Consider the following 23,850-nt stretch of genomic DNA (forward strand, 5'->3'; position numbering starts at 1 on the left):
AGGAGACTTCCACACCCTTATTGGAATTGGCCGCCATCACCTAGTGCTGAATGTTCTCCCTAGCCAGGCTGACAAGAAGGGTGTTCAGCACATTAATAATCAGCATTATAATGCTTAGCCCTTCTAGGGCTGAATGAGGGCACTTGATTCCCGCCGATGTCCGTCTGAGTTGTCCAGCCCTTTGTAGAGGACGGAACAAGATCTAATGGCCAGAAGCTGAAGATAGACAAGTGCAGATGGGAAATCAGCGAGGGTGATTAGCCACTGGAACAACTTACCAAGCACTATACATTTACAACGAGCTTAGAATGTCAGCTGACATTCTAAAATAGACGGTTTGGTTTTTAGGTCCAATCCTGTCTTGATCTCCTCTGGCTACATGGAGGCTGTGTCTACACTGGCAAGTTATTCTGGAAAATCAGCCGCTTTTCCGGAAAAACTTGCCAGCTGTCTATACTGGCCGCTTGAATTTCCGGAAAAGCACTGACGATCTAATGTAAAATCATCAGTGCTTTTCCGGAAAAACTATGCTGCTCCCGTTCGGGCAAAAGTCTTTTTCCGGAAAACTGTTCCGGAAAAGGGCCAGTGTAGACAGCACAGTAGTGTTTTCTGCAAAAAAGCCCCGATCGCGAAAATGACGATCAGGGCTTTTTTGCGGAAAAGCGCGTCTAGATTGGCCACGGACGCTTTTCCGGAAAAAGTGCTTTTCCGGAAAAGCGTCCTGCCAATCTAGACGTGTTTTTCCGAAAATGCTTTTAACGGAAAACTTTTCCGTTAAAAGCGTTTCCGGAAAATCATGCCAGTGCAGACGTAGCCCTAGACTGAAGGCTTCTTTTGGAAGAAGCTTTTCCGGAAGAGATCTTCAGAAAAAAAAACTTCTTCCAAAAGACAGCGTTCACACTGCCAAAGAGCATCGAAAAAGCAATGTGCTTTTTTGAAAGACAGCGTCCACACTGAATGGACATTATCTCACATTTAAACTGTGATTACTATGGATGGAGTGTCCACCAAGGCACCTGTGCTTTTTCTTCTTTCCTCTTCTTCCGAAAGAACTCCCCCTTCCCCATCCCCACACGCCTTTTTCCGAAAGAGCTCTTTCAGAAAAAGGCTTTTTCCTTGTAGAAAGAGGATTACCGATGCTGGAAAAACCGTCTGTTCTTTCGATTTTCTTTTGAAAGAACGTGATTGCAGTGTGGATGTAATTGAAGTTTTTTTTCCGAAAAAACTCTGTAGTGTGAACATACCTTCTCTCTGCTCTCATCCCCACGCATGCACTCTGGTATCACAATAGCTAAATAAGTCAGCTAGAGCACAGGGCTAGCCTATTAGCAGGCGGCAGTGTAATTTGCTGTCTGAAATGAAATCAGTTACTTTTTATGCTGTGGCCCCTTTTCTGGCCGGAGTGGCTAGTTTGGGCCCTGGGGGATGTTCCAGTTGGGAGCAGAAACTGTAGCAGTTAGGTATTTCTTTGAGACAGTTTTGTTCACTGACAAAGAATGTATGAAGCTCTGTGTGTCTGAGCAAATAGCAAGGAAGCAAATAGCCACACAGCTTCTTTTGCTCATGACAGCAAGAACTCTTTCCAGCCTGCACCCTGCGCCAAAAACCTCCCCCTAAGTTTCTTGCAGGGTCAGCCACAGCATTTTCAGATGTTCCTTCTGGCTAGCTGTTGTTGCTTTCTCTCTCTTCTCTCTCTCTCCCCCAAAACAATACTCAGCAAACATTCCGGGGAGATTCTCATGTTCTCTTTGTCCTAGGTTGGGCTTATATTTACAATCATGTTAACTGCCACCCTTATCAGTCTCAGACTACGGCTACACTACGAGTTTTACTGGAAGAGGCAATGCAAATGAAGCGCAGATTAACATTTTCTTACGCTTCATTTGCATCCTCTCTTTCGATCTGTTTTTGTGCTAAGGATTTTTGTGCAAAAAGAAGCAGTGAGCCGCTTCCGCTTTGTGCAAAAGCCCCGTTTTGCACAGGATCCTTATGCCTGTCCCAGAGAGGCATAAAGATCTTGCGCAAAACGGAAGTAGCTATGCTGCTTCTTTTTGAGCAAAACCCCCTTGCGCAAAAAGAAACGGCAGAAAATATGCTAATGATGTGGCTCTTATGCTAATGAGTTCCTCATTAGCATATTTTCTTCTGCAAAAATCTGTAGTGCAGACGTAGCCTCAGTGATGAACTCACAACAAGGTTTCACCAGCTAGTTTGTGACCCCCTTTTCTAAAGGCAAAAAAGGGGCACATATAGGAGCCACGTCCCCTCCATGATCTCCTGCCAGGAATCCCCTGCTCCTCCTCTCTTCCTCCCAAAGGCCCCACAACAGCTGTGGCAAAATATGGCGTGCCTTCTAGTGTCATGCGGCTCAGTGGGCCCCTCAGGCAGGCTCTCTGCCTGCCACACCCCACACGCTGCTCAAGGCTGCTGGGGCCAGCGTGTGCATCTCTGTATAGCATGTGTCCCTTGCAGGCACGGGGATCTCCACATGCTGCCCCCGCCCTCAGCACAATCCTCACAGCTTCCATTGGCTGGAAACCAGCCAATGGGAGCTGCTGGACCGTGCTGGCAGGCACAGGCAACTCACAGAGCTCCCCTCCTTCATGACACATGCTGCGCAGAGATGCACATGCTGGCCCCAGCAACCAGCTACTTTGAGCAGCGTGTGGGGGTGCAGGAGGCAGGGAGCCTGTCCGAGGGTCCCAGTAGGCTGTTGGCCAGGAGTCACCTAGGTAAGCGCCTTCTGGCCAGAGCCTGCACCCAGCACCCACTCCCACACCCCAACTCTTTGCCCCTGGTCACAATCCCCTTCTGCTCCAGATCACAACCCAAACCCTCTGCACCTCCCCCTGCACTCCTGTCCCTGGTTGCAATTCCCTTCCAGACCAGGCACCTACTCCTACTCCCCTTCCTCAGGTCAGAATCCTCTCCTACACCCAACCCCCCTCCCAAACCCTATACGCCCCTCCTACGCCCCAGTACCTAAGCTCCCGTCTGCACCCAATCTCCATCCTAGACCCTGCACCGTCTCCATTCATATCTTAAAAAGTATGGCTTTTACTCACTTACCAAATTCTTGGAGTGGCCCCCCCATCAAAAAGTATTGCTCATCCCTGCCCCTCTTCTTCCTCCATAGGTTCTACCTCCTAGCCAGGCCAGAAGCCAGAGCCTGGGTCACTATGGAGAGCCTCAGACCCTCCACCTGCTCTGGGCAGAAACAGGGCAGCAGAGGGCAGCCTATATCCTATGTGTCTGCCCCGGTACACATCACCCAAAGCAGCTCATACTACTGCCCAGCTCTAGCTTCCGACCTGGCCAGGGATCAGAGCCTCAGGGGGAGAGGAGAAGGAAGGAGCAGGGCTTTGTGGTGAGGTGGCTAACGACCATCTCAGCCCTATCACCACCACCTCCACTGGGAAGAAGTTGCCACCACCCCATAGCCTTAGGCAGGGGCAGCACATGCGGCAGCGGTTCAGCCTGGTCCCTGGACATAGACATTTGGCATTTCAGGACAGTCCTACCCCATTCAGGACGAGTGCTCACCCAGCCCAGAACTGTACAGTTTTAAGACAGCTAAATTCCGGGGCATCGCTGTTAGAACAAAGAATTGTGGTCAGAGGGCTGGGATGGGTGTCTGCATCCTGGCAAATAGTGACTCTGGAGAAGGAACCCTCTGAACATAGATTGATGGATTATAAAGACGGAGGGGACCACTGAAAACATCAAGGCTATATCTACACTGGCGGGTTCTTGTGCAAGGGTTCTTGTGCAAGAACTCTTGTGCAAGAACACGTCCACACCGCCATGTGCTTTTGCGCAAGAGCATCCATAGCAGTGTGGACGCTCTCTTGCGCAAGAAAGCTCTGATGTCCACTTTAACCATAGGGCTTTCTTGCGCAAGAAACCCCTGTCGCGCATCCACACTGCCCTCTTGCGCAAGAGCTCTTGTGCAAAAGGGTTAAAACCTGTTAGAAAAGAGCGTAGCTCTTGCGCAAGAAGCCCTCTCTTCCCACGCTTTACTGTAAATCTTCTTGCGCAAGAGAGGGCGGGCAGTGTGGACTGTCTGCGGAAGAACGGCCGTTCTTGCGCAAGAACCCACCAGTGTAGACACAGCACTAAACTGACTGCCAGTATAACAGGTCGCCGGTTTCCCTGAATTTCTGTTTGAACTAGAACTTATCTTTTAGGGAAACATCTTCTCTTGAGTTTTAAATGTCCCGTGACAGAGAATGCCCCACCGCTTTTGGTAAGTTGTTCCAGTGATGAATTCCCCTCCCTGTTACAAATTGCACCTCATTTCTAGTTTGAATTTGTCCAGCTTCCACTGCCTTTGGGTCTTGTTACACCATTGTCTGCATAAGCAATGGGGGCAGCATGAGGGGGCACATGCTCCCAATGCCGAGGGAGGGCCGGGGGCTGGTGGGAGGACTAGTGAAGATGCTGGTGCCCACAGCAGGAGGCTGGTCTCCCCGTATTCACCAGCAGCATCAGCATCAGGAGAGTGATGCGGCCCTGCCCTCACCCACGGGAAATGGAGCAATGCGGCCCAGGGAACAGAGCGAGCTGGGGCCATGTGGTTCCACCACTGCCGGTGCGTGTGGAGAGGGGATGAACCCTCTGCCCCGCTAATCCCCCAGGGCCACAGGGTTTGGGGGAAGGGAAAGAGGCAGGGGTAGAGCTAGGACAGGAAAGAGGCTAGGGGAGGGCAGAGCAGGGGCGAGCAGAAACAGGACCTGAGGTGGAGGGGTGTTGTCCTGGCCCTTCCCCAGGGTTGGGGAACAGAGCAGTGGCCCTCCTACCCCTTTTCACCAGTCACCTCTGCTAGAAAGAAGTGCCCTCTATTATCAAATTTCTCAATATGAGATTGTGGCCAAAGGGGCTCACGTGATCTTTGGATGTATAAACAGGGCCCTTCTGAATGGGAGAAGGGAGGTAACTGATTCTGGATTTGGCATTAGTGAGATCATCACTAATTAGCGAGATCATTAGTGAGATCATCACTGGAATGCTGTGTCCAGTTCTGGAGTCCACACTTAGATTTTGAGAAATGGGAGTTGGGTGAGTGTGCAAGTACAAGCACGTTTAAAGGTCTGGAAATCTTGATTTATAGTGAGGCATTTAAGGATCTGGATCTAGTCACCTTATCAAAAATAAGGCAGCTGATTTAATGGTGGTTTACAAAGACCTGCATGGGGAGACAACAGCTGGTACAAGAGGGCTCTTTAATCTAGCAGAGAAGACAGAATGAGAAGCTACAGATTGGAAATAAGACGCACATTTTTAATAGGGAGGGTGATTAGCCCTCAGAACAGCTTCCCAAGGGAGATGGTGGATTCTGTATCATTAAAATCTTTAAATCAAGACTAGCTGTCAGCTCTAGTCCAACTACAGGTTATCAGTAGCATGAACTACCAGATGCAGTTCTCTGACCTGTGTATGGGTGAGATCCACTGGCTGATCATAATAATTCCTTCTAGCTTTAAGACATAAGAGACTACAGGGCTACGTCTAGACTGGCCCCAAATTCCGGAAAAGGGATGCAAAGCAGGTAAGTCAGCATAGGGAAATCCGCGGGGGATTTAAATATCCCCCACGGATTTAAAGAAATATGTCCGCCGCTTTTGTTCCGGCTTGGGGAAAAGCCGGAACAAAAGCGTCTAGACTGGCGTGATCCTCCGGAATAAAGCCCTTTTCTGGAGGATCTCTTGAAAGTAGGAATAAGAGATCCTCTGGAAAAGGGCTTTATTCCGGAGGATCGCGCCAGTCTAGACGCTTTTTTTCCGGCTTTTCCCCAAGCCGGAAAAAAAAGCGGCAGACATGTTTATTTAAATCCGCGGGGGATATTTAAATCCCCCGCGGATATCCCTATGCTGACTTACCTGCTTTGCATCCCTTTTCCGGAATTTGGGGCCAGTCTAGACGTAGCCCAGGTCAGTAAGCCATCTTCTCCTATGATCCCAGATCTGAACAGAACTGGACTTGATCCATATTTTAATGAAAACTTCCCAGATACCCACTGCAGGAAGACAGGCTGGAGGCCCTCCTCCCTCTGTGTCAACATTGAATGGGTAATTCTGCTCCTGGGAGTGCTGCTTTTCCTGTTCACAGTAAATTCTGTGAGGTCTTGACCCACTTGACCTGTGGGACTTTTTGCCAATGCAGAGTTGTTACCCTTCGAATCTTGGGAAATCCCATTGCCCGATTGCTAGTAATTACATTCATCAGCCTCTCTGAAGGGCTTTTAGTTTGAACCAATTAAGTATTGTTCTTCGTTTCCTTTCCCAAACCACTGTGCAGCATTGCTCTGCATTGTTCAATAGGGGCTGGTTTCCACACCAGAGGTGGTAGCCCCAAAAAAAGAGTGGAACGAAACAGCCTCTCTGTATCTCTCATCTATGTCCCACATTGCTGCATAGCTTAGATAAACTACTGTTTCTAAACAATGAGTAGTCCTGTAGTGGACTAACAAAAATGTCTAGAGCAGGGGTGTCCAAACTTTTTTCAAAGAGGGCCAGATTTGAAGAAGTGAACATGCGTGAGGGCCGTCCCCGCACTCTCAGCCCCAAGGTGGAGGGCCCGCGGGGTCGGAGGCGGGCGGAGAGTGCAGGGCACGCCGGCCTCACGGCGGCCCGGGGGCAGGGCGAACCCGCAGCCGAGCGGGGGAGCGGGGCTGCGGACGTGCCCTACAGGGCAGGCTCTAGGACCGCAGAGGCCATGGGCGGTGGCGGCGCGGCCGGAAGCGGCGCACTGGGCGCGCCAGTTCAAAAGAGCGCTGGGGAGCCAGGAGAGGGGGAGGAAGCGGGGGCCGTATTAAACCGGAACACGGGCCACAATTGGCCTGCGGGCCGGACTTTGGACATGCCTTGTCTAGAGTATCATGAGCTTTCATGGGCAAAACCCACTTCTTCAGATGAGATTGAGTGGAGAAAAACAAGGGGGGGGGACTCAGAATTTACAATAGAAAAAGAAGGGAGAGAAAAAAAACCTGTTTATTATAGTGCCAGCGTTAATGAGGCTAATGAGTGAGCTGGAAGTGTTCTATCCTGAGCTTTTGGTTAAATGTAAGGAAGGCAGATTTTATAACGGGCCATCCAGATATTGTGTTTGTTCAGACTCAGGGAAACTGCCAACTTTGCATATGAAGGTCAATTCAGCACTCTCGCTGAATCACTTTGAGATCCTCAAAATCATAGAATCATAGAGCTGGAAGAGACCTCAGGAGGTCATCAAGTCCAGCCCCCTGCCCAAGGCAGGACCAATCCCAACTAAATCAACCCAGCCAGGGCTTGAGACTTAAAAACCTCTAGGGATGGAGATTCCACCATGAGAAAAGTGCTGCAGAAGTAGCAATACAATATTTGAGCATCAAAACTTGATACAATAACATGACGTCAGTGCTAGGTACAGGATAAAAACACATGAAACGTCGCTGTGGGTAATAATGAGAAAGAATTTCAAGGCCTGAATCCTGGTGTCACAGAATAAGAGGCCGATGGGCTGGGTTTAGGGTTGCCAGATGGTTTCAATAAAAATACCGGACACTCTTGACATTACATCACAATCTACATTCCATCTTATTTAGAAAATACCGGACATTTATATTTTCTCATTTCTATTTTCTCAATTTGTTTCCCGAACAGAAAGCTCAAATACTGGACTGTCCGGTTCAAAACCAGACACCTGGCAACCCTAGCTGGGTTTGATACTGGTGCCTTTGAAGTCAATGGGAGAACTTTTATTGTCTTCCTACAATGCGGTCCTGTTATGAGCACCGTTACCTTCTCTGCCGCCTGTGACTCCTTCTGTGTGAGCTGATTGTCGAGGGCTGCAGCTATTGCTTTGCTGATTAAACATGGGTATAATACAGGCATGGGCAAGATATGGCCTGCAGGCTGGATCCGGCCTGCCAAGGCTTTTAATACAGCCCATCTGCCCCTGCAGTATGGAGCAGCACCACTCAAAGTGGCTGGCTTATCCCTGTGGCTCCCCGCTTCCTGCAGCACAGACAGCCCCATGGAACAGCCTGTTGGGGGCTGCTGACAGGCAGAGAAGCCTGCTTCAGAGTGCTGTTGGCCGGGAACTGCTTAGGTAAGCACTTCTGAGCCAGAGCCTGCCTCTGGCACCCCACCTCCTCCTGCACCCAACTCCCTCCCAGAACCTGCGCCTCCTTCTATGTCCCTCCCCTAGGCCAGAACCCTCTCCTGCACTCCAGTTCCCTGGCCTGAATCACAACCCCCTCCTTCATCCAAACTCCCTCTAAGACTCCACATCTTCTCCTGCATCCCAGTCCCCTACCCCGAGCTCTCTTCTTCACCTAACCTCTGTCCCAGACCCCACAGCCCCTCCATAGAAATGTGTGGCCCTTGACCCCTTATCAAAATCTTGGAGCGGCCCCTCATTCAAAAATTATTGCCCATCCCTGGTATAATAGACCAGGGGAGACTAAGCCTTCCCTAACCCCACACACCCTAGCTGCACTGGCCCCACCCTCACCCCCCTTTCCCCTGAAGCCATGGGGGGCTCAGCTTGGGCCAGCTGCCTGGATCTTGGGCCAGCTAGGATGGCTTAGGCTGGCTCCGAGACCAGCTGGCAGGCTGGGGCTCAAGGAAGCTAGGGTCAGTGGGACAATGCTCAAGGGGTTCCAACAAAGGCCTTCTGGCCACCAGGGAGCTTGGGGCTCCAGAAGGGGAGGAGGGCAGAAAGGGTGGGGTAAAGGCGGGGCCTCAGGCAAAAGGGGTGGGGCTTGGGCTAGCCTCCTTGAAGGGGGTGGTTCATATGCCACCCACGTGAATAAGCATTTGTGAAAAGTCAAAAGTAGCTTGAACGACTAGCCTGAGGCAAAGGCAACCAGACAGCGATACAGATAAAATTCCCAACAGAGCTCAAATATTCTTTTAGTTTTTCATAAGCAAATGGATTTGTTACATTCCTAAAAGGCCACCCCCCATTTCCTAAGGGTTTTTTACATGCTGCGGGTCAGTGTGTAGATTTGTAGGCTCTGGCACTGAGAGATCCATGTATGGCTAGGTAGGTGGATCATCCATGGATCATCCACTCCATGATCTTAGCCAATGACATGTAACAATCTTGCCTCTCCATGGCTGGAAACCCGATAGAAGAGATCAGTTACCAAAAGCTCTTGGGAATTCTTAGTTCAGCTGGGAGAGATGCTGCTATGACATCTGAGTGCTAGTTTTGAAGTCCTAGAAAGGGCACAACCCTCATGCAACATGAAAATAAATCCATAGCGTCTGATATTGCAACATATTTTCAGGAGGCTGCTGAAAGGATCCAAGCATGTGCAACTTGCTTGTGTCTGCATGAAATGAAATACTCCCTGTCATTTAATTCACCCGGTTCTTGGTAAATCTGTCACGTGACCCTGCAGAGCTGTGCAGAGGACAGCGCTGTCTTCTAGTAATAGCAGTGGGCTGCTAGTCAAGACTATGAAGCGTAGCTCTCTCCCTGTTAAGGAACACATCACGTCCATTACTGTAGCATCTGAACTCCTCATCCTCTTTACTGTACATAGCTTTGAAACCACCCTCAAGGAAGAAAGCCAAGAGACAGAGGAGCTAAGTGTCATGCCTGGGCTCACACACAAAGTCCTTGTCAGGGCAACTCATTGTAGCCAGCTCCTTCACTGCTAAAGGGGTGTGGAGCGCCTTCCCTCACTCGTGAGGGGTGTGACTTGGACAAAGACTTGATGACGTTAATTAATTCAAGTTTGCAGGGCCATCCGTGCCGGTGCTGGGGCCCTACGCAGTCCAGCACCGGCACACCCGCCCTATGGGGACAGTGGCTGCTTGGAGGGGCGGGAGGGGAGGAGCTATGGAGGCAGAAGCTGTGGGAAGCAACGGCTGTGAGGTCAAGGAGAGTTGGCAACCCTGGAGCAGGGCAGGGAGGGAGACTCACCTGCAATCTCAGGGCACCAGGCGGGAGGCATGGCAGTCCAGAGGAGTAGAGGGTGGCCATGCTGCCAGCTGGAGAGAAGTGGTGCTTTGAAGGCTTTGAAGGGGAAACTGCCACATCTCTCCAGCTGCTGACTGCACAGCCGCCTCCTGCTCCTCCACCACCGCCTGGTGAGCAGGGGCTGAGTGCACAGCCGGCGGAGTTGAGGGGGGCTGGCCGGGAGGTGGGGCTAGGAGCTGCCAGAGCCAACACTGAGCCCATGGGGGCGGGCAGCCCAGGGATGGGGCCAGAGTCTGTAGAGGGAAAGGTGGCCAGGGGATGGGACCACCGGAGCCAGCACTGCCTGTGGCTGCTTAACATCCCATTCCTAGGCATATGCAACGTGGAGCACCACTACATTTGGGACAATAGTAAGGTGCCCCAAATTTAGTTGCAGATGCTGTGTATGCCTAAGGACAGCCCTGCTAGTTTGTTAATCTCCTTGAGGTTTTTGGTTTAAAGCAGAGGTGGGGAACCTCAGGCCCCCGGTTTGCCTGGATCCAGCCCCCAAGGCTCAGGGCCACGCTGGCGTTCCAGCCTCCCTGCTGCCCTGCTGTGGGGCTGGAGCACACAAAATCAACTAGATGGGCCCCTCTAGCCTCTGGTGTGCAAGGAGAATGTGGGGAGTGACTTTCTCCTCAGTTGGAGGTCTGGGGGCCACATCAGTGAGTGTTCTCACTTGTGTGCAGCCCCTGACTGATTTTTCTGTGGATCAGAGGCCCCTGACCCCCAAAAAATTCCTCATCCCTGGTTTAAAGGCACTCTAGACAAAGTATTACTAAGTATTAAATATTCTTATTCTCTGCTCCCTACCATTTGTGACAGAATAACTATAGCGTAGTCTTCTCCAGTAGCTCTTCAACTGTATCTGATTAAGTTTGTTTAAAGCTGTTTCACTCAGACGTCTCACACTCGTTGGCCAAGAGAAAGAGCAGCATGGGAATTCCCATATGTACTGGATCCCATCTCGGTCCATCTGCTCCAGCAGCCCCAGATGCTTTACAGCACTGGTTTTCAAAGTACAGGCCATGGCCCACAGTTGGCAATGGGCATGTCAGACAGCAGGCTTCCTGCCTGTCCGGGCACTGTGGACCACATTGTCCCCCAAAAGTTGCCACTGTCAGGTTGCCAGAGGGTTTCAACAAAAATACCAGACACCCTTGACATTACATCACAATCTACATTCCATCTCATTCCATTACATCACAATCTACATTCCATCTCATTCCATTCCATCACAATCTACATTCTACATTCCATCTCATTCCATTACATCACAATCTACATTCCATCTCATTCCATTCCATCACAATCTACATTCTACCTTCCATCTCATTCCATTACATCACAATCTACATTACCTCTTATTTAGAAAATACCAGACATTTATATTTTCTCAATTTGTTTCCTGAACAGAAAGCTCAAATACTAGACTGTCCAGTTCAAAACCAGACACCTGGCAACCCTAGTTGCCAGCATCAGGTCTGGCTCACAGGAGCGGGGGGCCTTCTGTGTGTTGCCCTACCCCAGCACCAACTCTGCATTCCCATTGGCCGGGAACTGACCAGTGAGAGCTTGGACAGGAGGCGCCTGCAGGCGAGAGCAATGAGCAGAGCTGTTTGCATGACTCCGCCTAGGAGCAGGACCTGAGGCTGGCCACTTCTGGGGTACAGGCCAGGCTGTGGTGCTAGGACAGGCAGGAAGCCTGCCTCTGCACCCACACTGTGCCATTGACTGGGAGCCACTGGAGGTAAGCCTACGCCGCAACCCTGCATCACAAACTGCTGCCTCAGGTCTGAGCTCCCCCACCAACTCCAGAGCCCTCTCCTTCACCCCATGCCCATCTCCCTAACCCTAAGCCCACACTCCAGCAAAGGATATAATTATGGTGAGTCGTCTGCATCAACAATTTGGACTAAGACCTAAAGTATGAGGATGACTCTGCGTATTCTAGATTTCCATTTAAAGTCCAGTTCCTGTATGAATTTTGCTAAATTCTTGGCCCACATAACTTCCTTGGCAATGAGGTCCACAGTCTGACTATGCACAGTGTGAAATTGATCAGACAAATTTATACTGGGAACCTGTATTAATTCTCTAGTCAAGTATTTACATAGCCCCCATCTTAGTATCTAATGCAACAACAATCCAGTGTCCAGTGGAGACCCGGGCATAGAGGAAACACATTTGGTTGAGATTCAGTCTAGTCAAGACTGAGATACTATAATAAGGTCTACACTGACAGACCCTTGCACCAATAGGGCTCAGAGGTTTCCCACGTGGCGTTCATTGCAGGATCAGGGCCTCAATAAAGGACCTGGGTTGTCTGGTCTGCTAAATTCGAATACACAAAGTGGACTGAGAGTATCTGGTGCGAACCAGTGAAGAATTCACTGTGTACAGGGGAACTCACTACTGGCAAAAAGTAGGTAAGAGAAAGGTGGCAGCAACTCTTAACATGGATCAGAGCCAAGGGGCTCAGAGTAAGGGAGCAGAAACTGGAAAAACAGGCCATCTATCTCTCAGTGCACGATTTGCAACCACAGTAAAAAAATCATTGACTATCCAGTTCAATTATTCATTAATCGTAAACATTGATTGTATCCTGAGGTGGCTAAGCCAAAGCACATGTTTTCTTTTGATAAACTTGTGAGCCTGCTCAATTCACAAGACACATTTCCCAGGAACTTTCTCCAGCAGCTTTGGTTTCGCAAGGTAACTTTGTTCCTAACTCTGTTTTTGCAAACTAATGTAATTAACATAAGCCTGGAGGTATCACTTGTTGTGATTTTGTGACCCACGGAGAAAAATAAGTTCCTTGGAGACAGGTGTGTTCCTTCAACTGCTATCCAGCTAACATGGACTAAACCAGAAAAAGGCACTTTAATTTTGTAACAAGGATGTCCACATGAGGATCTCTGTTGGTAGGACTATAAGGCTACGTCTTCACTGCAGTGTTCTAGCGCAAGAAATCTGTAGCGCTAGTTTTTTGGCGCAAAGGCTTCTTACACAAGACCACATCCACACATCAAAGCACCTCGCTTTTGCGAGGCTCTTTTGCGCGAGAGAGCGTCCACACTGCTGGACGCTCTTGCGCAAGAAAGCTCTGATGGCCATTCACGGAATGGCCATCAGACCACCTGTGCTTTTTTCCATAGGGGTTTCTTAGGCAAGAAACCCCTCTGGAGCGTCCACGCTTGCTTTCTTGTGCAATAGATGTAGCGCTAAAAGTGGTTATGCCTCAGAAAAGGAGGTTTACCTAGAGCAGAAAAGGCCCTCTGTTCTGCCATTTAACTGTCCATTTAATAGCGCTAGAGCTCATTTGAAGTGTGGATGCTCCCCAGGTTTTTGCTCAAAAACAGCTGTTTATGCCCAAAAACCTTGTAGTGTAGAGGTAGCCTAGTGGTGTAATTGTACCTACATAGCATTTCCCCTTGTAGGTAAGCCAGGGGAGGGAGGGGAGGAAATTATTTCGGATTTCCATTGTGTCACCTAGCAGGGAAGCCAGGTGAGTTCAGATGCCTCTCTAATTTCCACTAGGGAAGGAATGAATCAACTGGGGCAGGGAGAAATGAATCATAAAATATGGATCTTGGGAAGTAGATAGAACAATCCTGGTCGGGGGTCAGAAGGTGTTTCTGTGTGGATTTGTTCCCGAGCAGCTGTGGGGAGGCTTTTAAGGAGACAGTGTAGTTTCTTTTGGTATTCCAAGGTGGGATCAGAGGGGAGAGGTTTGTAAAATGTGGTATTCGAGAGTTGTCTGGTTGCCTCCTGGTTATAGTCGGTCTTATTCATAATGACCACAGCACCCCCTTTGTCAGCTGGTTTGATTATAATGTCCAGGTTGTTTTTGAGACTCTGGATGGCATGGTGTTCAGCGCGGCTGAGATTGTGTGTCGCTTGTTGTCGTTTGCGAATAATGTTAGTCTGTGCGTTGTTGCGGAAGCTGTGTATATAGAAATCCAGATAGTAATTCCGACCGTCAGGGGGAGTCCATATAGAATTATTTTTCCTTTGATGTTGATAGGGGGGATCTGGTAGGTCAGACTGATGTTCATTGGTGGTTTGGAAATATTCTCGGAGGCGGAGGCGGCGAAAAAAAACCTCAAGGTCACCACAAAATTGTATCCAGGATTGTTCTATCTACTTCCCAAGATCCATAAACCTGGGCACCCCGGACGTCCCATCATCTCTGGTATTGGCACGCTCACTACTGGTCTATCCAGCTATGTAGACTCTCTTCTCAAACCCTTCACAACCAATACCCCCAGCTATCTCCGAGACACTACTGACTTCCTAAGGAAACTACAAAACATCGATAACCTCCCCAATAACACCATCCTTGCCACCATGGATGTAGAAGCTCTATATACCAACATCCCACATGAAGACGGATTACAAGCAATTAGAAACACTATCCCAGAGGACACTACTGCCAACCTGATAGCAGACCTATGTAACTTTGTTCTCACCCACAATTATTTCCAGTTTGAGAACAACTTATACCTCCAGATCAGCGGCACAGCCATGGGTACACGCATGGCCCCACAGTATGCTAACATCTTTATGGCTGACCTAGAACAATGTTTCCTCAACTCCTGTCCCCTTTCACCCCTCCTCTACCTACGGTACATCGATGACATCTTTATGATCTGGACGCATGGCCAAGAAACACTGGAGATATTCCACAGAGATTTCAACAACCTACACCCCACCATCAACCTCAGCCTGGACCATTCTACACCAGAAATCCACTTCCTGGACACCACAGTACAAATCAACAATGGAAAATTAGACACCACTCTCTACAGAAAACCCACCGACTCATACAGTTACCTACATGCTTCCAGCTCCCATCCAAAACACACCACACAATCCATCGTCTATAGCCAAGCCCTTCGATACAACCGCATCTGCTCTAATCCCACTGACAGAGACCAGAAGCTTCAGGATCTCTACCAAGCATTTATAAACCTCAACTACCCACCCGGAGAAATAAAAAAGCAAATTGAAAGAGCCAGACGAATACCTAGAAACCATCTACTTCAAGACAGACCCAAGAAAACCAACAATAGAACACCACTTGTCATCACCTACAACCCCCAACTTAAACCTGTCCAACACATTATCAATAAACTACAGCCTATACTGGAACAGGATACCATACTCCAAGAGGCTCTGGGAGACAGACCCATAGTCTCCTATAGACAACCACCTAACCTCAAGATGATTCTTACCAACAACCACAGGACATACCACACTAATACCAACCCTGGTACCTTCCCTTGCAACAAACCCCGTTGCCAGCTTTGTCCACATATTTATTCTGCTGATACCATTATGGGACCTAACCAAGTGAGTTATAAGATCAAGAACACATATTCCTGCGCATCCAGAAATATAATCTATGCTATCATGTGCCGAAAGTGTCCTTCTGCTATGTACATTGGACAAACATCTCAGACACTTCGCCAAAGGATTAATGCCCACAAAACAGATATCAGACAAGATCACAAAGAAAAAACAGTTTCTTGCCATTTTAACCAGAAAGGACACTCTCTCAATGACTTAACCACCTGCATTCTGCTACAAAGACCTTTTACATCTGCACTTGAAAGGGAATCCTCTGAACTGTCATTCATGTTAAAATTCGACACTCTCCAAAGAGGATTGAACAAACACTTGAACTATCTTACACATTATCAAGATAGCTTTCCCAATTATCACCTCTAATACCATTAACTCACAAACATCCCACTCTCCCCACCTCTAATATCGTCAATTCACAGACACTTACCTTCCTTCCTCCTCCCCCCCCTCATCTCCCTCCTGTTCTGAAATGTGATTTGTCCTTTTCATATGTGTTCATTTTTTTAATTGTATCCTTTGGTATATATGGTTGTGACTATTTTCTTCCACTATTTGATCTGAGGAAGTGGGTCTGGCCCACGAAAGCTCATCATCTAATAAACCATCTTGTTAGTCTTTAAAGTGCTACATTGTCCTGCATTTTGCTCCTTTGGTAAGACATCCTAATTCTTTCCCATCCCGCCAGAGGACTTACTTCTACATAGGAGGAAGGAGAGAGGACAAGGTGTGGGAATGGGGGTGGGTTTCCAGGAGCAGGGTCCCTTTAAGAGTCGAATGGAATGTATCAAAACAAAAAGGCTGCTCGGGCATTGGCTGGGGGGTCAGCACGTGAGTTCACAGCTGATTTCCTGGCCTTTTTTTTTTTTTTTTTTTTTTTGTGTTGCTGCTGCTGTGTGTCAGTTTTCAGCAGGCGCTTATCATGTCTCTCCCCGCCGGCCGCCCCCGTTGTGTGCCTTCCCCCCTGCCGAGTGGGGAGAGGAGGGTCTAGTCTAGCCCTAGCCATTCAATACCTCTCTCTGTCCCCCTGTAGACGTGACCACCAAAAGAAACCCCACATTCCCAGCAACAGCCCACCCCGCAACATGGCTCATGCAGCCCAGCTCAGTATCCTGGAGCAGAACTGCCCCATCCAGGTGGAACACGACCGCAAGAGGAGACAATTCACAGTGCGGCTGAATGGTAAGATCCCTGGCCGGCTGACCATGGGCTCTCACTTTTCTTTCTTCCCTTTCTCTCGCTGTCCTCCACCCTCGCCCCCACCCCACGGGTTTTCTATCTTTTGTTTGCAAGTAGAGCAGAGAGGCTGGTGAGGAGAAGAGTGCCCTCTAGCTAAACCAGGGACTGGCTTTCCTCTCCGAGCCAGGCAATTCTCGTTCTTTCCCTTTTTCTACATTATTGTACTGCAACACCGAGGGTGGTTACGCAACAGATTAGTTTTGGTGTTAACAAAGACCCACTGAAGACCATATAGGGGAGGGAAAAGTCCAAGCAACATGCCTCAGTCTGTTCCCGTGGGCAGACATTTGGGCACGGAAGCCCTTTCATTCCTCTAGCCTGCTTTTGTTACTTTCTGAGAAACTGCTGCTGTGTTTGTTCCTCTCAGGTTGGCAGAACACCTGTCTGTGTAAGGTCTGTTCATACACATTTGTAGTTTGCAGGGCTGGTTTCCTTTTCTGACCTGAGCAAGAGCTGTGGAAGACTCCAAAGTGTGTCTTTTCTGCCAACCGAAGTTGGGCCAATAAAAGATATTCTCTCACCCACCTTGTCACTATTTATAAACAAGCCCGAGATTGATATTGTCCACTTCTTCCCTTTTCTGTAAACTGCCTTGCTCACCTAGCCTTCCCTCCATATCAGCTAATCACATAAAAAAAGTTTTTAAACTGCCCTCACTATCTGCCATAACTAACTAGCCCTGAATCTTATTAGAGAGGTAGCCGTGTTAGTCTGATCTTGCTAAAACAAAAGGAAAAACTATCTAGCACTTTAAAGACTAACATCTTGTGCTTCAAACTAAAAGGAGCAAATGGCAGGTTGTTGGTTTACCTTCTGTTTGGTTGTTGGTGTGGGAAAGGCTCATGGACTTTCTATAAATTACCTTGGGGTGTGAGAAGTTATCCATAGCATGCAATTCTCAGGGCAGGGGAGATGTTTTGTAAGCGCTTGTCAAAATTAACATTTTAAGTGCAGACTTAACTTCTTGGAGTGTGACTTCTCTGACTTTAGTGCACTCCGAGAATTGCACATAACAAGTGTTAAGAAGCCAGGTTGCACATTTAAAAAAACAAAAATTCTAGCTTGACCCCTAAAGTTGCAAGGTGAGGAAGAAAACTGTTAGGCCCTAATTCTGTAAAACATATGCTTAGTTACTTTGAGCAGTCTCATTGATTTCAGCTGGACTACTGGCAAAAGTCAGGGTTAAATATTGGGTAAGGATTTGCAGGATTAGGGCCTTGGAAGCCACAAACTGACATACAACATTCAGAAACTAGCAATTAAAGCTTGATGTAGCTAAATATATTTCAAGTCGTCTTCAAGACCCCAATCCTGCAAGTGCAGCACACGTGGAGCAAGCTCTTTGCACAAGAAGGGTGGGGGGCTGAATCCAATCTGTTATAAGCCCAATCCTGTGACACAAAAGACATTCTACTGAAATCAGGCAAAGTACTTATGAGTGTGTTTGTAGGTTCCGGGCCTATTACAGTTAACAGTGCCACACAGATCTGGTTCTAATGTGGATCCTTGTAGCTATCCCTCTTCCTACATTTACTTAACTGTAAGGAGGAGAAATAAGCACCCAACAATATCTCCTGTTGTCAGGCAATTTTTTTTCTCAACAACCGTTTTAACAGTTAGCTCCAAACATACAAAGATCCTAAGGGCTGGTTTGTTTGTTTTGTTTTTAGTTGAGAGCCACATTGGAGAAAATAGGCTATCTTCCGGCAGTACAGAAATTGCAGGGTATATTGCTTAAAAATGTGGATGCATGGTTCAGAAATTATACATGCAGTAGGAGGCATTCCCAATAAAACAACAAGAATGGTTCTATGTTTTATTTTAGTTTGTTTTTATAAGCCACTAATTACAAAGTACATCTTCAGGTTCAGCAGTGGGTGAGATGGACAGGACACTGAATGTGGCTGAGCTTAGGATAATAGAGATTCAAGAGAAGGAGAGAAAGCCATTGTGAAAGGGTTTTCACTTGAAACTGCTATGGAGAGTCATAAAGTGGTGCCATTGTTTAAAATGTTTACACAGGCAAAAAGCAAGGAGGTTAGGGCACAAAGTTATTAGGGGGTTAATTTCTCATCAGCGTAGTCCAGATTAAAGTCTCTGCCAGTCATATTGTTGGCATGGGGAGCCTTAGAGACTGGAAAAGGGACTGGTGGGAGAATACACTTCAAACAATGGAAAACCACCTTTTCAAAAGTAAAGCAGATATGCTAATTTCAGTCGCTTCAGGATGGGCTTGATTTAACTCCTGTGAGGTCAATGAGTTGTCAGGTTTTCAAGAGCCCAGTGTGTTGGCTGTCAGTGCCTCAGTGGTCAGTAGTAGGTGTGGGGTGTGAGAATCTGGCTCAGAGTTCTCTTGAAAACTCGACTCTGCAAAATGCAACCGCTCAGCAGTTGCATGATGAGCTACTCCTAATACCGCTAAGTTCTTACTGTGCCACCGTTCATCTGCATGACTCAAAACACTGTAAAGAAATTTAGCTTCAGGGGGTAGCCGAGTAGTCTGTAACTGGAAAAGCTTTAAAAAACAACCAATAGTCTTGCAGCACTTTAGGGTAGCCACCCTAGTTCGAACTAGGGTGGCTAATGTAGTCATTCGAACTTGCAAATGAAGCCCGGGATTAAAATATCCTGGGCTTTATTTGCATGTTCCCCGGCGCCGCCATTTTTAAATGCCTGGTAGTTCGAACTCCCTGCCTGTGGCTACACGTGGCACGGGCTAGGTAGTTCGAATTAAAGCTCCTCATTCGAACTACCGTTACTCCTCATTGCAGGAGTAGGGAAGGGAGTTCGAACTACCAGGCATTTAAAAATGACAGCGCCCGGGAACATGCAAATGAAGCCCAGGATATTTTAATCACGGGCTTCATTTGCAAGTTCGAATTACTACATTAGCCACTCTAGTTCGAACTAGGGTGGCAGTGTAGACATACCCTTAGAGACTAAAAAATATGTAGCTGGTATCATGAGCTTTTGTGGGCACAGCCCACTTCTTCATGGGTGAATGGAGTGATTAAAGGTCCAGTTTAGTTTTATTGTAGCCATCCTACCGATGGGGAAGTGGAGGTGCAGAGAAATTAAGTGATTCACTCAAGGTCACATAATGAATATGTGGCTGAGATGGGAATACAACCACAAACTTGTTCTAACCCAGTGGTTCCCAAACTGTTCAGCATCACGCCCCCCCTTTCTGATTTTTTAAAAAACCCTCCCCCCTCGCCCCCCCCAAAAAACTTGTTGAGCCAAAAAAAAAAAAACCCGAGCAGGGCAGCAAAACTTGATGGGGGGGGGGGGGGGGGGGCTAGGTTGCCTCATGCGCCCTCTGGAATTTCTTCATGCCCCCCAGGGAGACACGCCCCCCCCCCCAGTTTGGGAGCCCATATGAATCTAACCACTCCAATGTGCTCCATCTTCCTTATCAGTCGATCTACTTTTGTGTTGGAGCTAGCCCCATTGGCTTATAAAAACCAAAACCTAGGACGCAGTCACAGGATACACATCTCTCTTCAGCAGAATGAGGCTTGATACTTGTTTCCAGTAAATCACTAGCAGTGAGAAACCTTCCATCTGTCCCGTTTCTCTTGTGCTTAATCCCAGGTGGCACGTTAGTGCCCTTGTTTCATATCTCCCTAATACAGTAAAACCTGCAAGCACAGTTGGGTCTCCACTGAGTTCAAAGAGGTACCCAGCCCATAATGCTCTTGTCATACACAACATGATGCAGGCAACTAGCAATGCTGTGCCATCTATGGGCTTCTGGAATCATTGCTAGATCAAAAGCACCTAATGGTAGTAGCGGTCTTTAAACACTGACATGACTGTTAAGAACATGTCTGTATCTCTAGCTGCTCATGGCTTATCATTGATTCCATTTGCTCTCTGTGTGTGGCCTCGTCATGAACTTCCCTTCTCTCACGTGCGGCATATTCATCATCTATGGGGAGAACTTGTAGTTTTCCCTCATTTCGCCTCCCCCCCCAAAAAAAAATCTTCCTTGCCATATATGGCCTCTAAAATTCTGAATAAAAACAGCTGTTTCATTTTAAGGCATTCCCTTTCCTTCTTTGCATCCCAAATGCTGAAGCATGAGGAAGCAGACTGGGTTGAGTGTGTGTCCCATCTGAAGGAAATGCAGAAAGTAAGAAGCCAACTGGATTTTAGTCCGCTAAGGTGGTGTACGGTAGCACACGCAAACAAAACGGTTCACAGTGTGATTTTCTTTTTAAGCTGACAGAGGTCCTTTAATATACCACAGCTGTCCTCTCCAACTACTTAATCTTGAGGTGAATTCTCAACAGGAAACTGTTGTGTTTTTTTTTTTTTTTTAAAGTAAGCCCCTCTGTTTTCTAAGTAAGTGCTTTTTAGCGGCAGTTGCATTGTCTCTGCTTTATATGGTATGCTGTGGTCTGTTTGGTCTTTCTGCCCATTGCGTGGTATCATTGCTAAGAAATCTGGTCTTGCTCTTAGTAGAGTGCTCCCTAGATCAGATGGATGGAGTTGCTTCTTAGAACAACTTGTTCCTCTTAATTCTGCTTTTCTCTTATGCAGCCACGTCCTCTAAAAGCTTTAATGATGCTCTTTCAACTCCCCAGCCATCAAAGTTTAGGAATAGTGTCCAATCTGGGCTGAGAACTGGGGAGTATTCTAGTGCACAGAAAACAAAACCAGTCACTGGGAATGGCATCCACCTATTTTTAAGGAGCTGTTGCCAGCTTACCAAAGCAGGAATCAGATTTTCTCGTGAAGTCTATAAGTGTTGTTCTGGATTTTTGCCAATGTAACTGAGATCCGAATTTGGTCCAGCAGCTTGTCAGCCCGACCCTTTCTTTTCATTGAGTGCACACAGTGCTGTGTGGTGGAATGGAACATGCTGAAGTGAATGGAGGGCAAGCAGCAGAAGTCACCCTGTTGAGGACTCCTTCTGTCTGATCAGTCTAGGATATGAACATCTCCCACATCTTTAACATAGCTTCCGTTGCCTCTGTGTAGGAAGGGAGTGTTCTCATTGCACAGACAGGGACCTGAGGCATAATGAGGCTAAATGATTTGCCTGAGGCCACACAGGACATTGGTAGCAGAGTAGGGAACCGACTGACCCATTAGACTAGCCTTTCGTGGCCTCATGCTCCTCACGAAAGCCTCATGCAGCAGTAGTGAATAAGTGGAAAGGGTGAGGAACTGGCAAGACAAGCGCTCTATTTGTTACATATAAGCTCCGTTTTGGCCAGCTGTCCGTCAGCCCTGAGTAAACCCTGATTTCACGGACTGCTCGGAAACGGTGACGTTGGCCCAGTGGTGTGACTTATTTTCCCTACAGCATGGTGGAGGCGGAAGTGGGAATGTCCACTTCCCCCTCCCCGCGGCTGAGAAAACCAGGGCTCTGGGCTAATTTGGCAAATTGTGGCAGGCCCGGAGGAGGGGAAGAGAAGTGTAACCGCCTGGCACCAGCTGTTTCCTGTCTGGCCAAGCAACAGGGAGCAGGAGTTGGCACTGACAAGGGGAGGCAATTTGGAGCCTTTCCCTAGCTCATTCCACGGCAGCCACTTGGAGCTTGAGTCAGGGTGTGAAAGGGGCCTTTCCCGGGCGGGTGGATCAGGGTGTGTATGCGAAAAGGGCCCTCCCCAGTAGGACATGGGGGAGGTTGGTACTTGGTCTCACCCCAGTCCCCATTGCCTGTGCATGGTCCCCTCACATACTTGCTGGTGCTCCAAATGGCAGATGTCACTCTCAGCTCCTGCTGGGGTCTGCCGTGCCATGGCCAGGGTCCCTACATTCTGTGTGCTGTCTCCTCCATCCAGTCAATGTTGGTCTGACAAGAAGCAGCACCGGTCGCCAGGTGCCGTGGGCCAAATGGACAGTGCTATGTGGCAAGACACCCTGTGCCATAAACAAGTGGGGCTGGCAAGGGGAGGGGATGCAGGGAGGGCTACCCAAAGGAACAGGAAGGGTGCATGAGGGAGCGCCGGGGGCAGTACACTTCCTGGCAGGGCTGCATTATGACTTTCGTGGGCCCTAGGCACTTTTGCCTTCGTGGGCCCCTTCCTCCATTAAAAAAAATTTTTTTTTAATTATTTTTGATATAACTTTAAATACTTCAACATTTTATGTTTTTTTTTCTGTTTTAGGCAAAATGTAATAGGTTTTCGTGGGCCCTAAAAGTTTCATTTTTTTCTGATGTGAGGAAAAAAATTAACATTTTCTTCGACCCTAAAAGTTCATTTTTTTTTCTTCTGATTTTAAAAGAAATGAAAACATTTTCGTGGGCTCCTAAAAGTATCGTGGGCCTTAGGGACTGTGCCTACTGTGCTTAATGGATAAGTCGGCTCCGTTTCCTGGGAGCTGCCACGAGTCACCGTAAGCCCCCTTTCCATCATACCGCACGTGCTTTACTCCGTGGAATGGAACCGCCTTGCCACCCATCCACCCCTCTCTGGCACAGGACCAACCCACTACCCCCCATGAACAGCCGTGGTCTCTGCCAGGAGGAGGAAGCTGGGATGCCTGCTCCCATCTGCCCACTGTTGGAAAATTCGCAGCGGTTCATGTGGGGAGGGATCTGGCGGCTGGGCATCTCCGTGGTGCTGCCGTGATTACTTAAACAAGCCATGATTCACCTTATGGCGAAGGGCAGGTGGTGCTGGATGGGCTTCTGATCTTAAGACCCAGGACAGCTGTGCTGTGTTCTCCTCTTGGTGGGGACGGGTTAGCCGCTAAGTATCGTCTCCTTTGTGTAAATGTGTGTGCCCGTATCTGTGCGCACATATATGTAAAGTCACGGGCACTGACTGCACCTCCAGACTAATTGTAAGGGGGGGTTGAGCACCTACAATTCAATGAGCGCTGCAGCTGTTGAGCATCTGTAGAACCGGCTTGTAGTTAGATGGATTTACTGCCGTGGTGTCCTCACAGGTCTTCGGGCTCTGTCGATGATGATAACCAGAAGGTTGCTTGCATGCATGCTCAATGATGTGGGCCCAATGACCATAGCAAACCCTGAGAGAGCCCCCAAAGGCCACAAACCAGATAAGAATCAAAGATGCCAGGCTAGGTTTATTGTTAAGCGAAGTACAATCACAGTTGTCAGTAGACTCTACTGAACCACTACACACATGTACTTGCCACAATGGAATGACTCAATCAGTGGGAAATTTTCACTGCCCCATAGGTTATACAAAGATCGTCCCCCCAGCACACTACCTTATATACAGGTACAAACAAATCACACCTCACTACTGACGTCCGGTTGCCACCCTCTGACGTTATCAGGTTATCACCCTCTGACGCTATTTAGATACG

At 48.3% G+C, this 23,850-nt stretch overlaps 1 protein-coding gene across 1 annotated transcript in view; it reads left to right on the plus strand.

Annotated features, from left to right (window-relative positions):
• Positions 1 to 16,190: 16,190 nt before the first annotated feature.
• Positions 16,191 to 23,850, plus strand: part of NATD1 (N-acetyltransferase domain containing 1) — a 45,363-nt gene continuing 37,703 nt past the window's right edge. The window contains exon 1 of the mRNA XM_006126620.4: positions 16,191 to 16,500. Coding sequence (XP_006126682.1) covers positions 16,404 to 16,500 — 97 coding nt within the window. The 5' untranslated portion in view covers positions 16,191 to 16,403. The remainder of the gene's footprint in view (positions 16,501 to 23,850) is intronic.

This window comes from Pelodiscus sinensis, chromosome 16 (genome assembly GCF_049634645.1).
Source record: "Pelodiscus sinensis isolate JC-2024 chromosome 16, ASM4963464v1, whole genome shotgun sequence".
NCBI classification, from domain to species: domain Eukaryota; kingdom Metazoa; phylum Chordata; order Testudines; family Trionychidae; genus Pelodiscus; species Pelodiscus sinensis.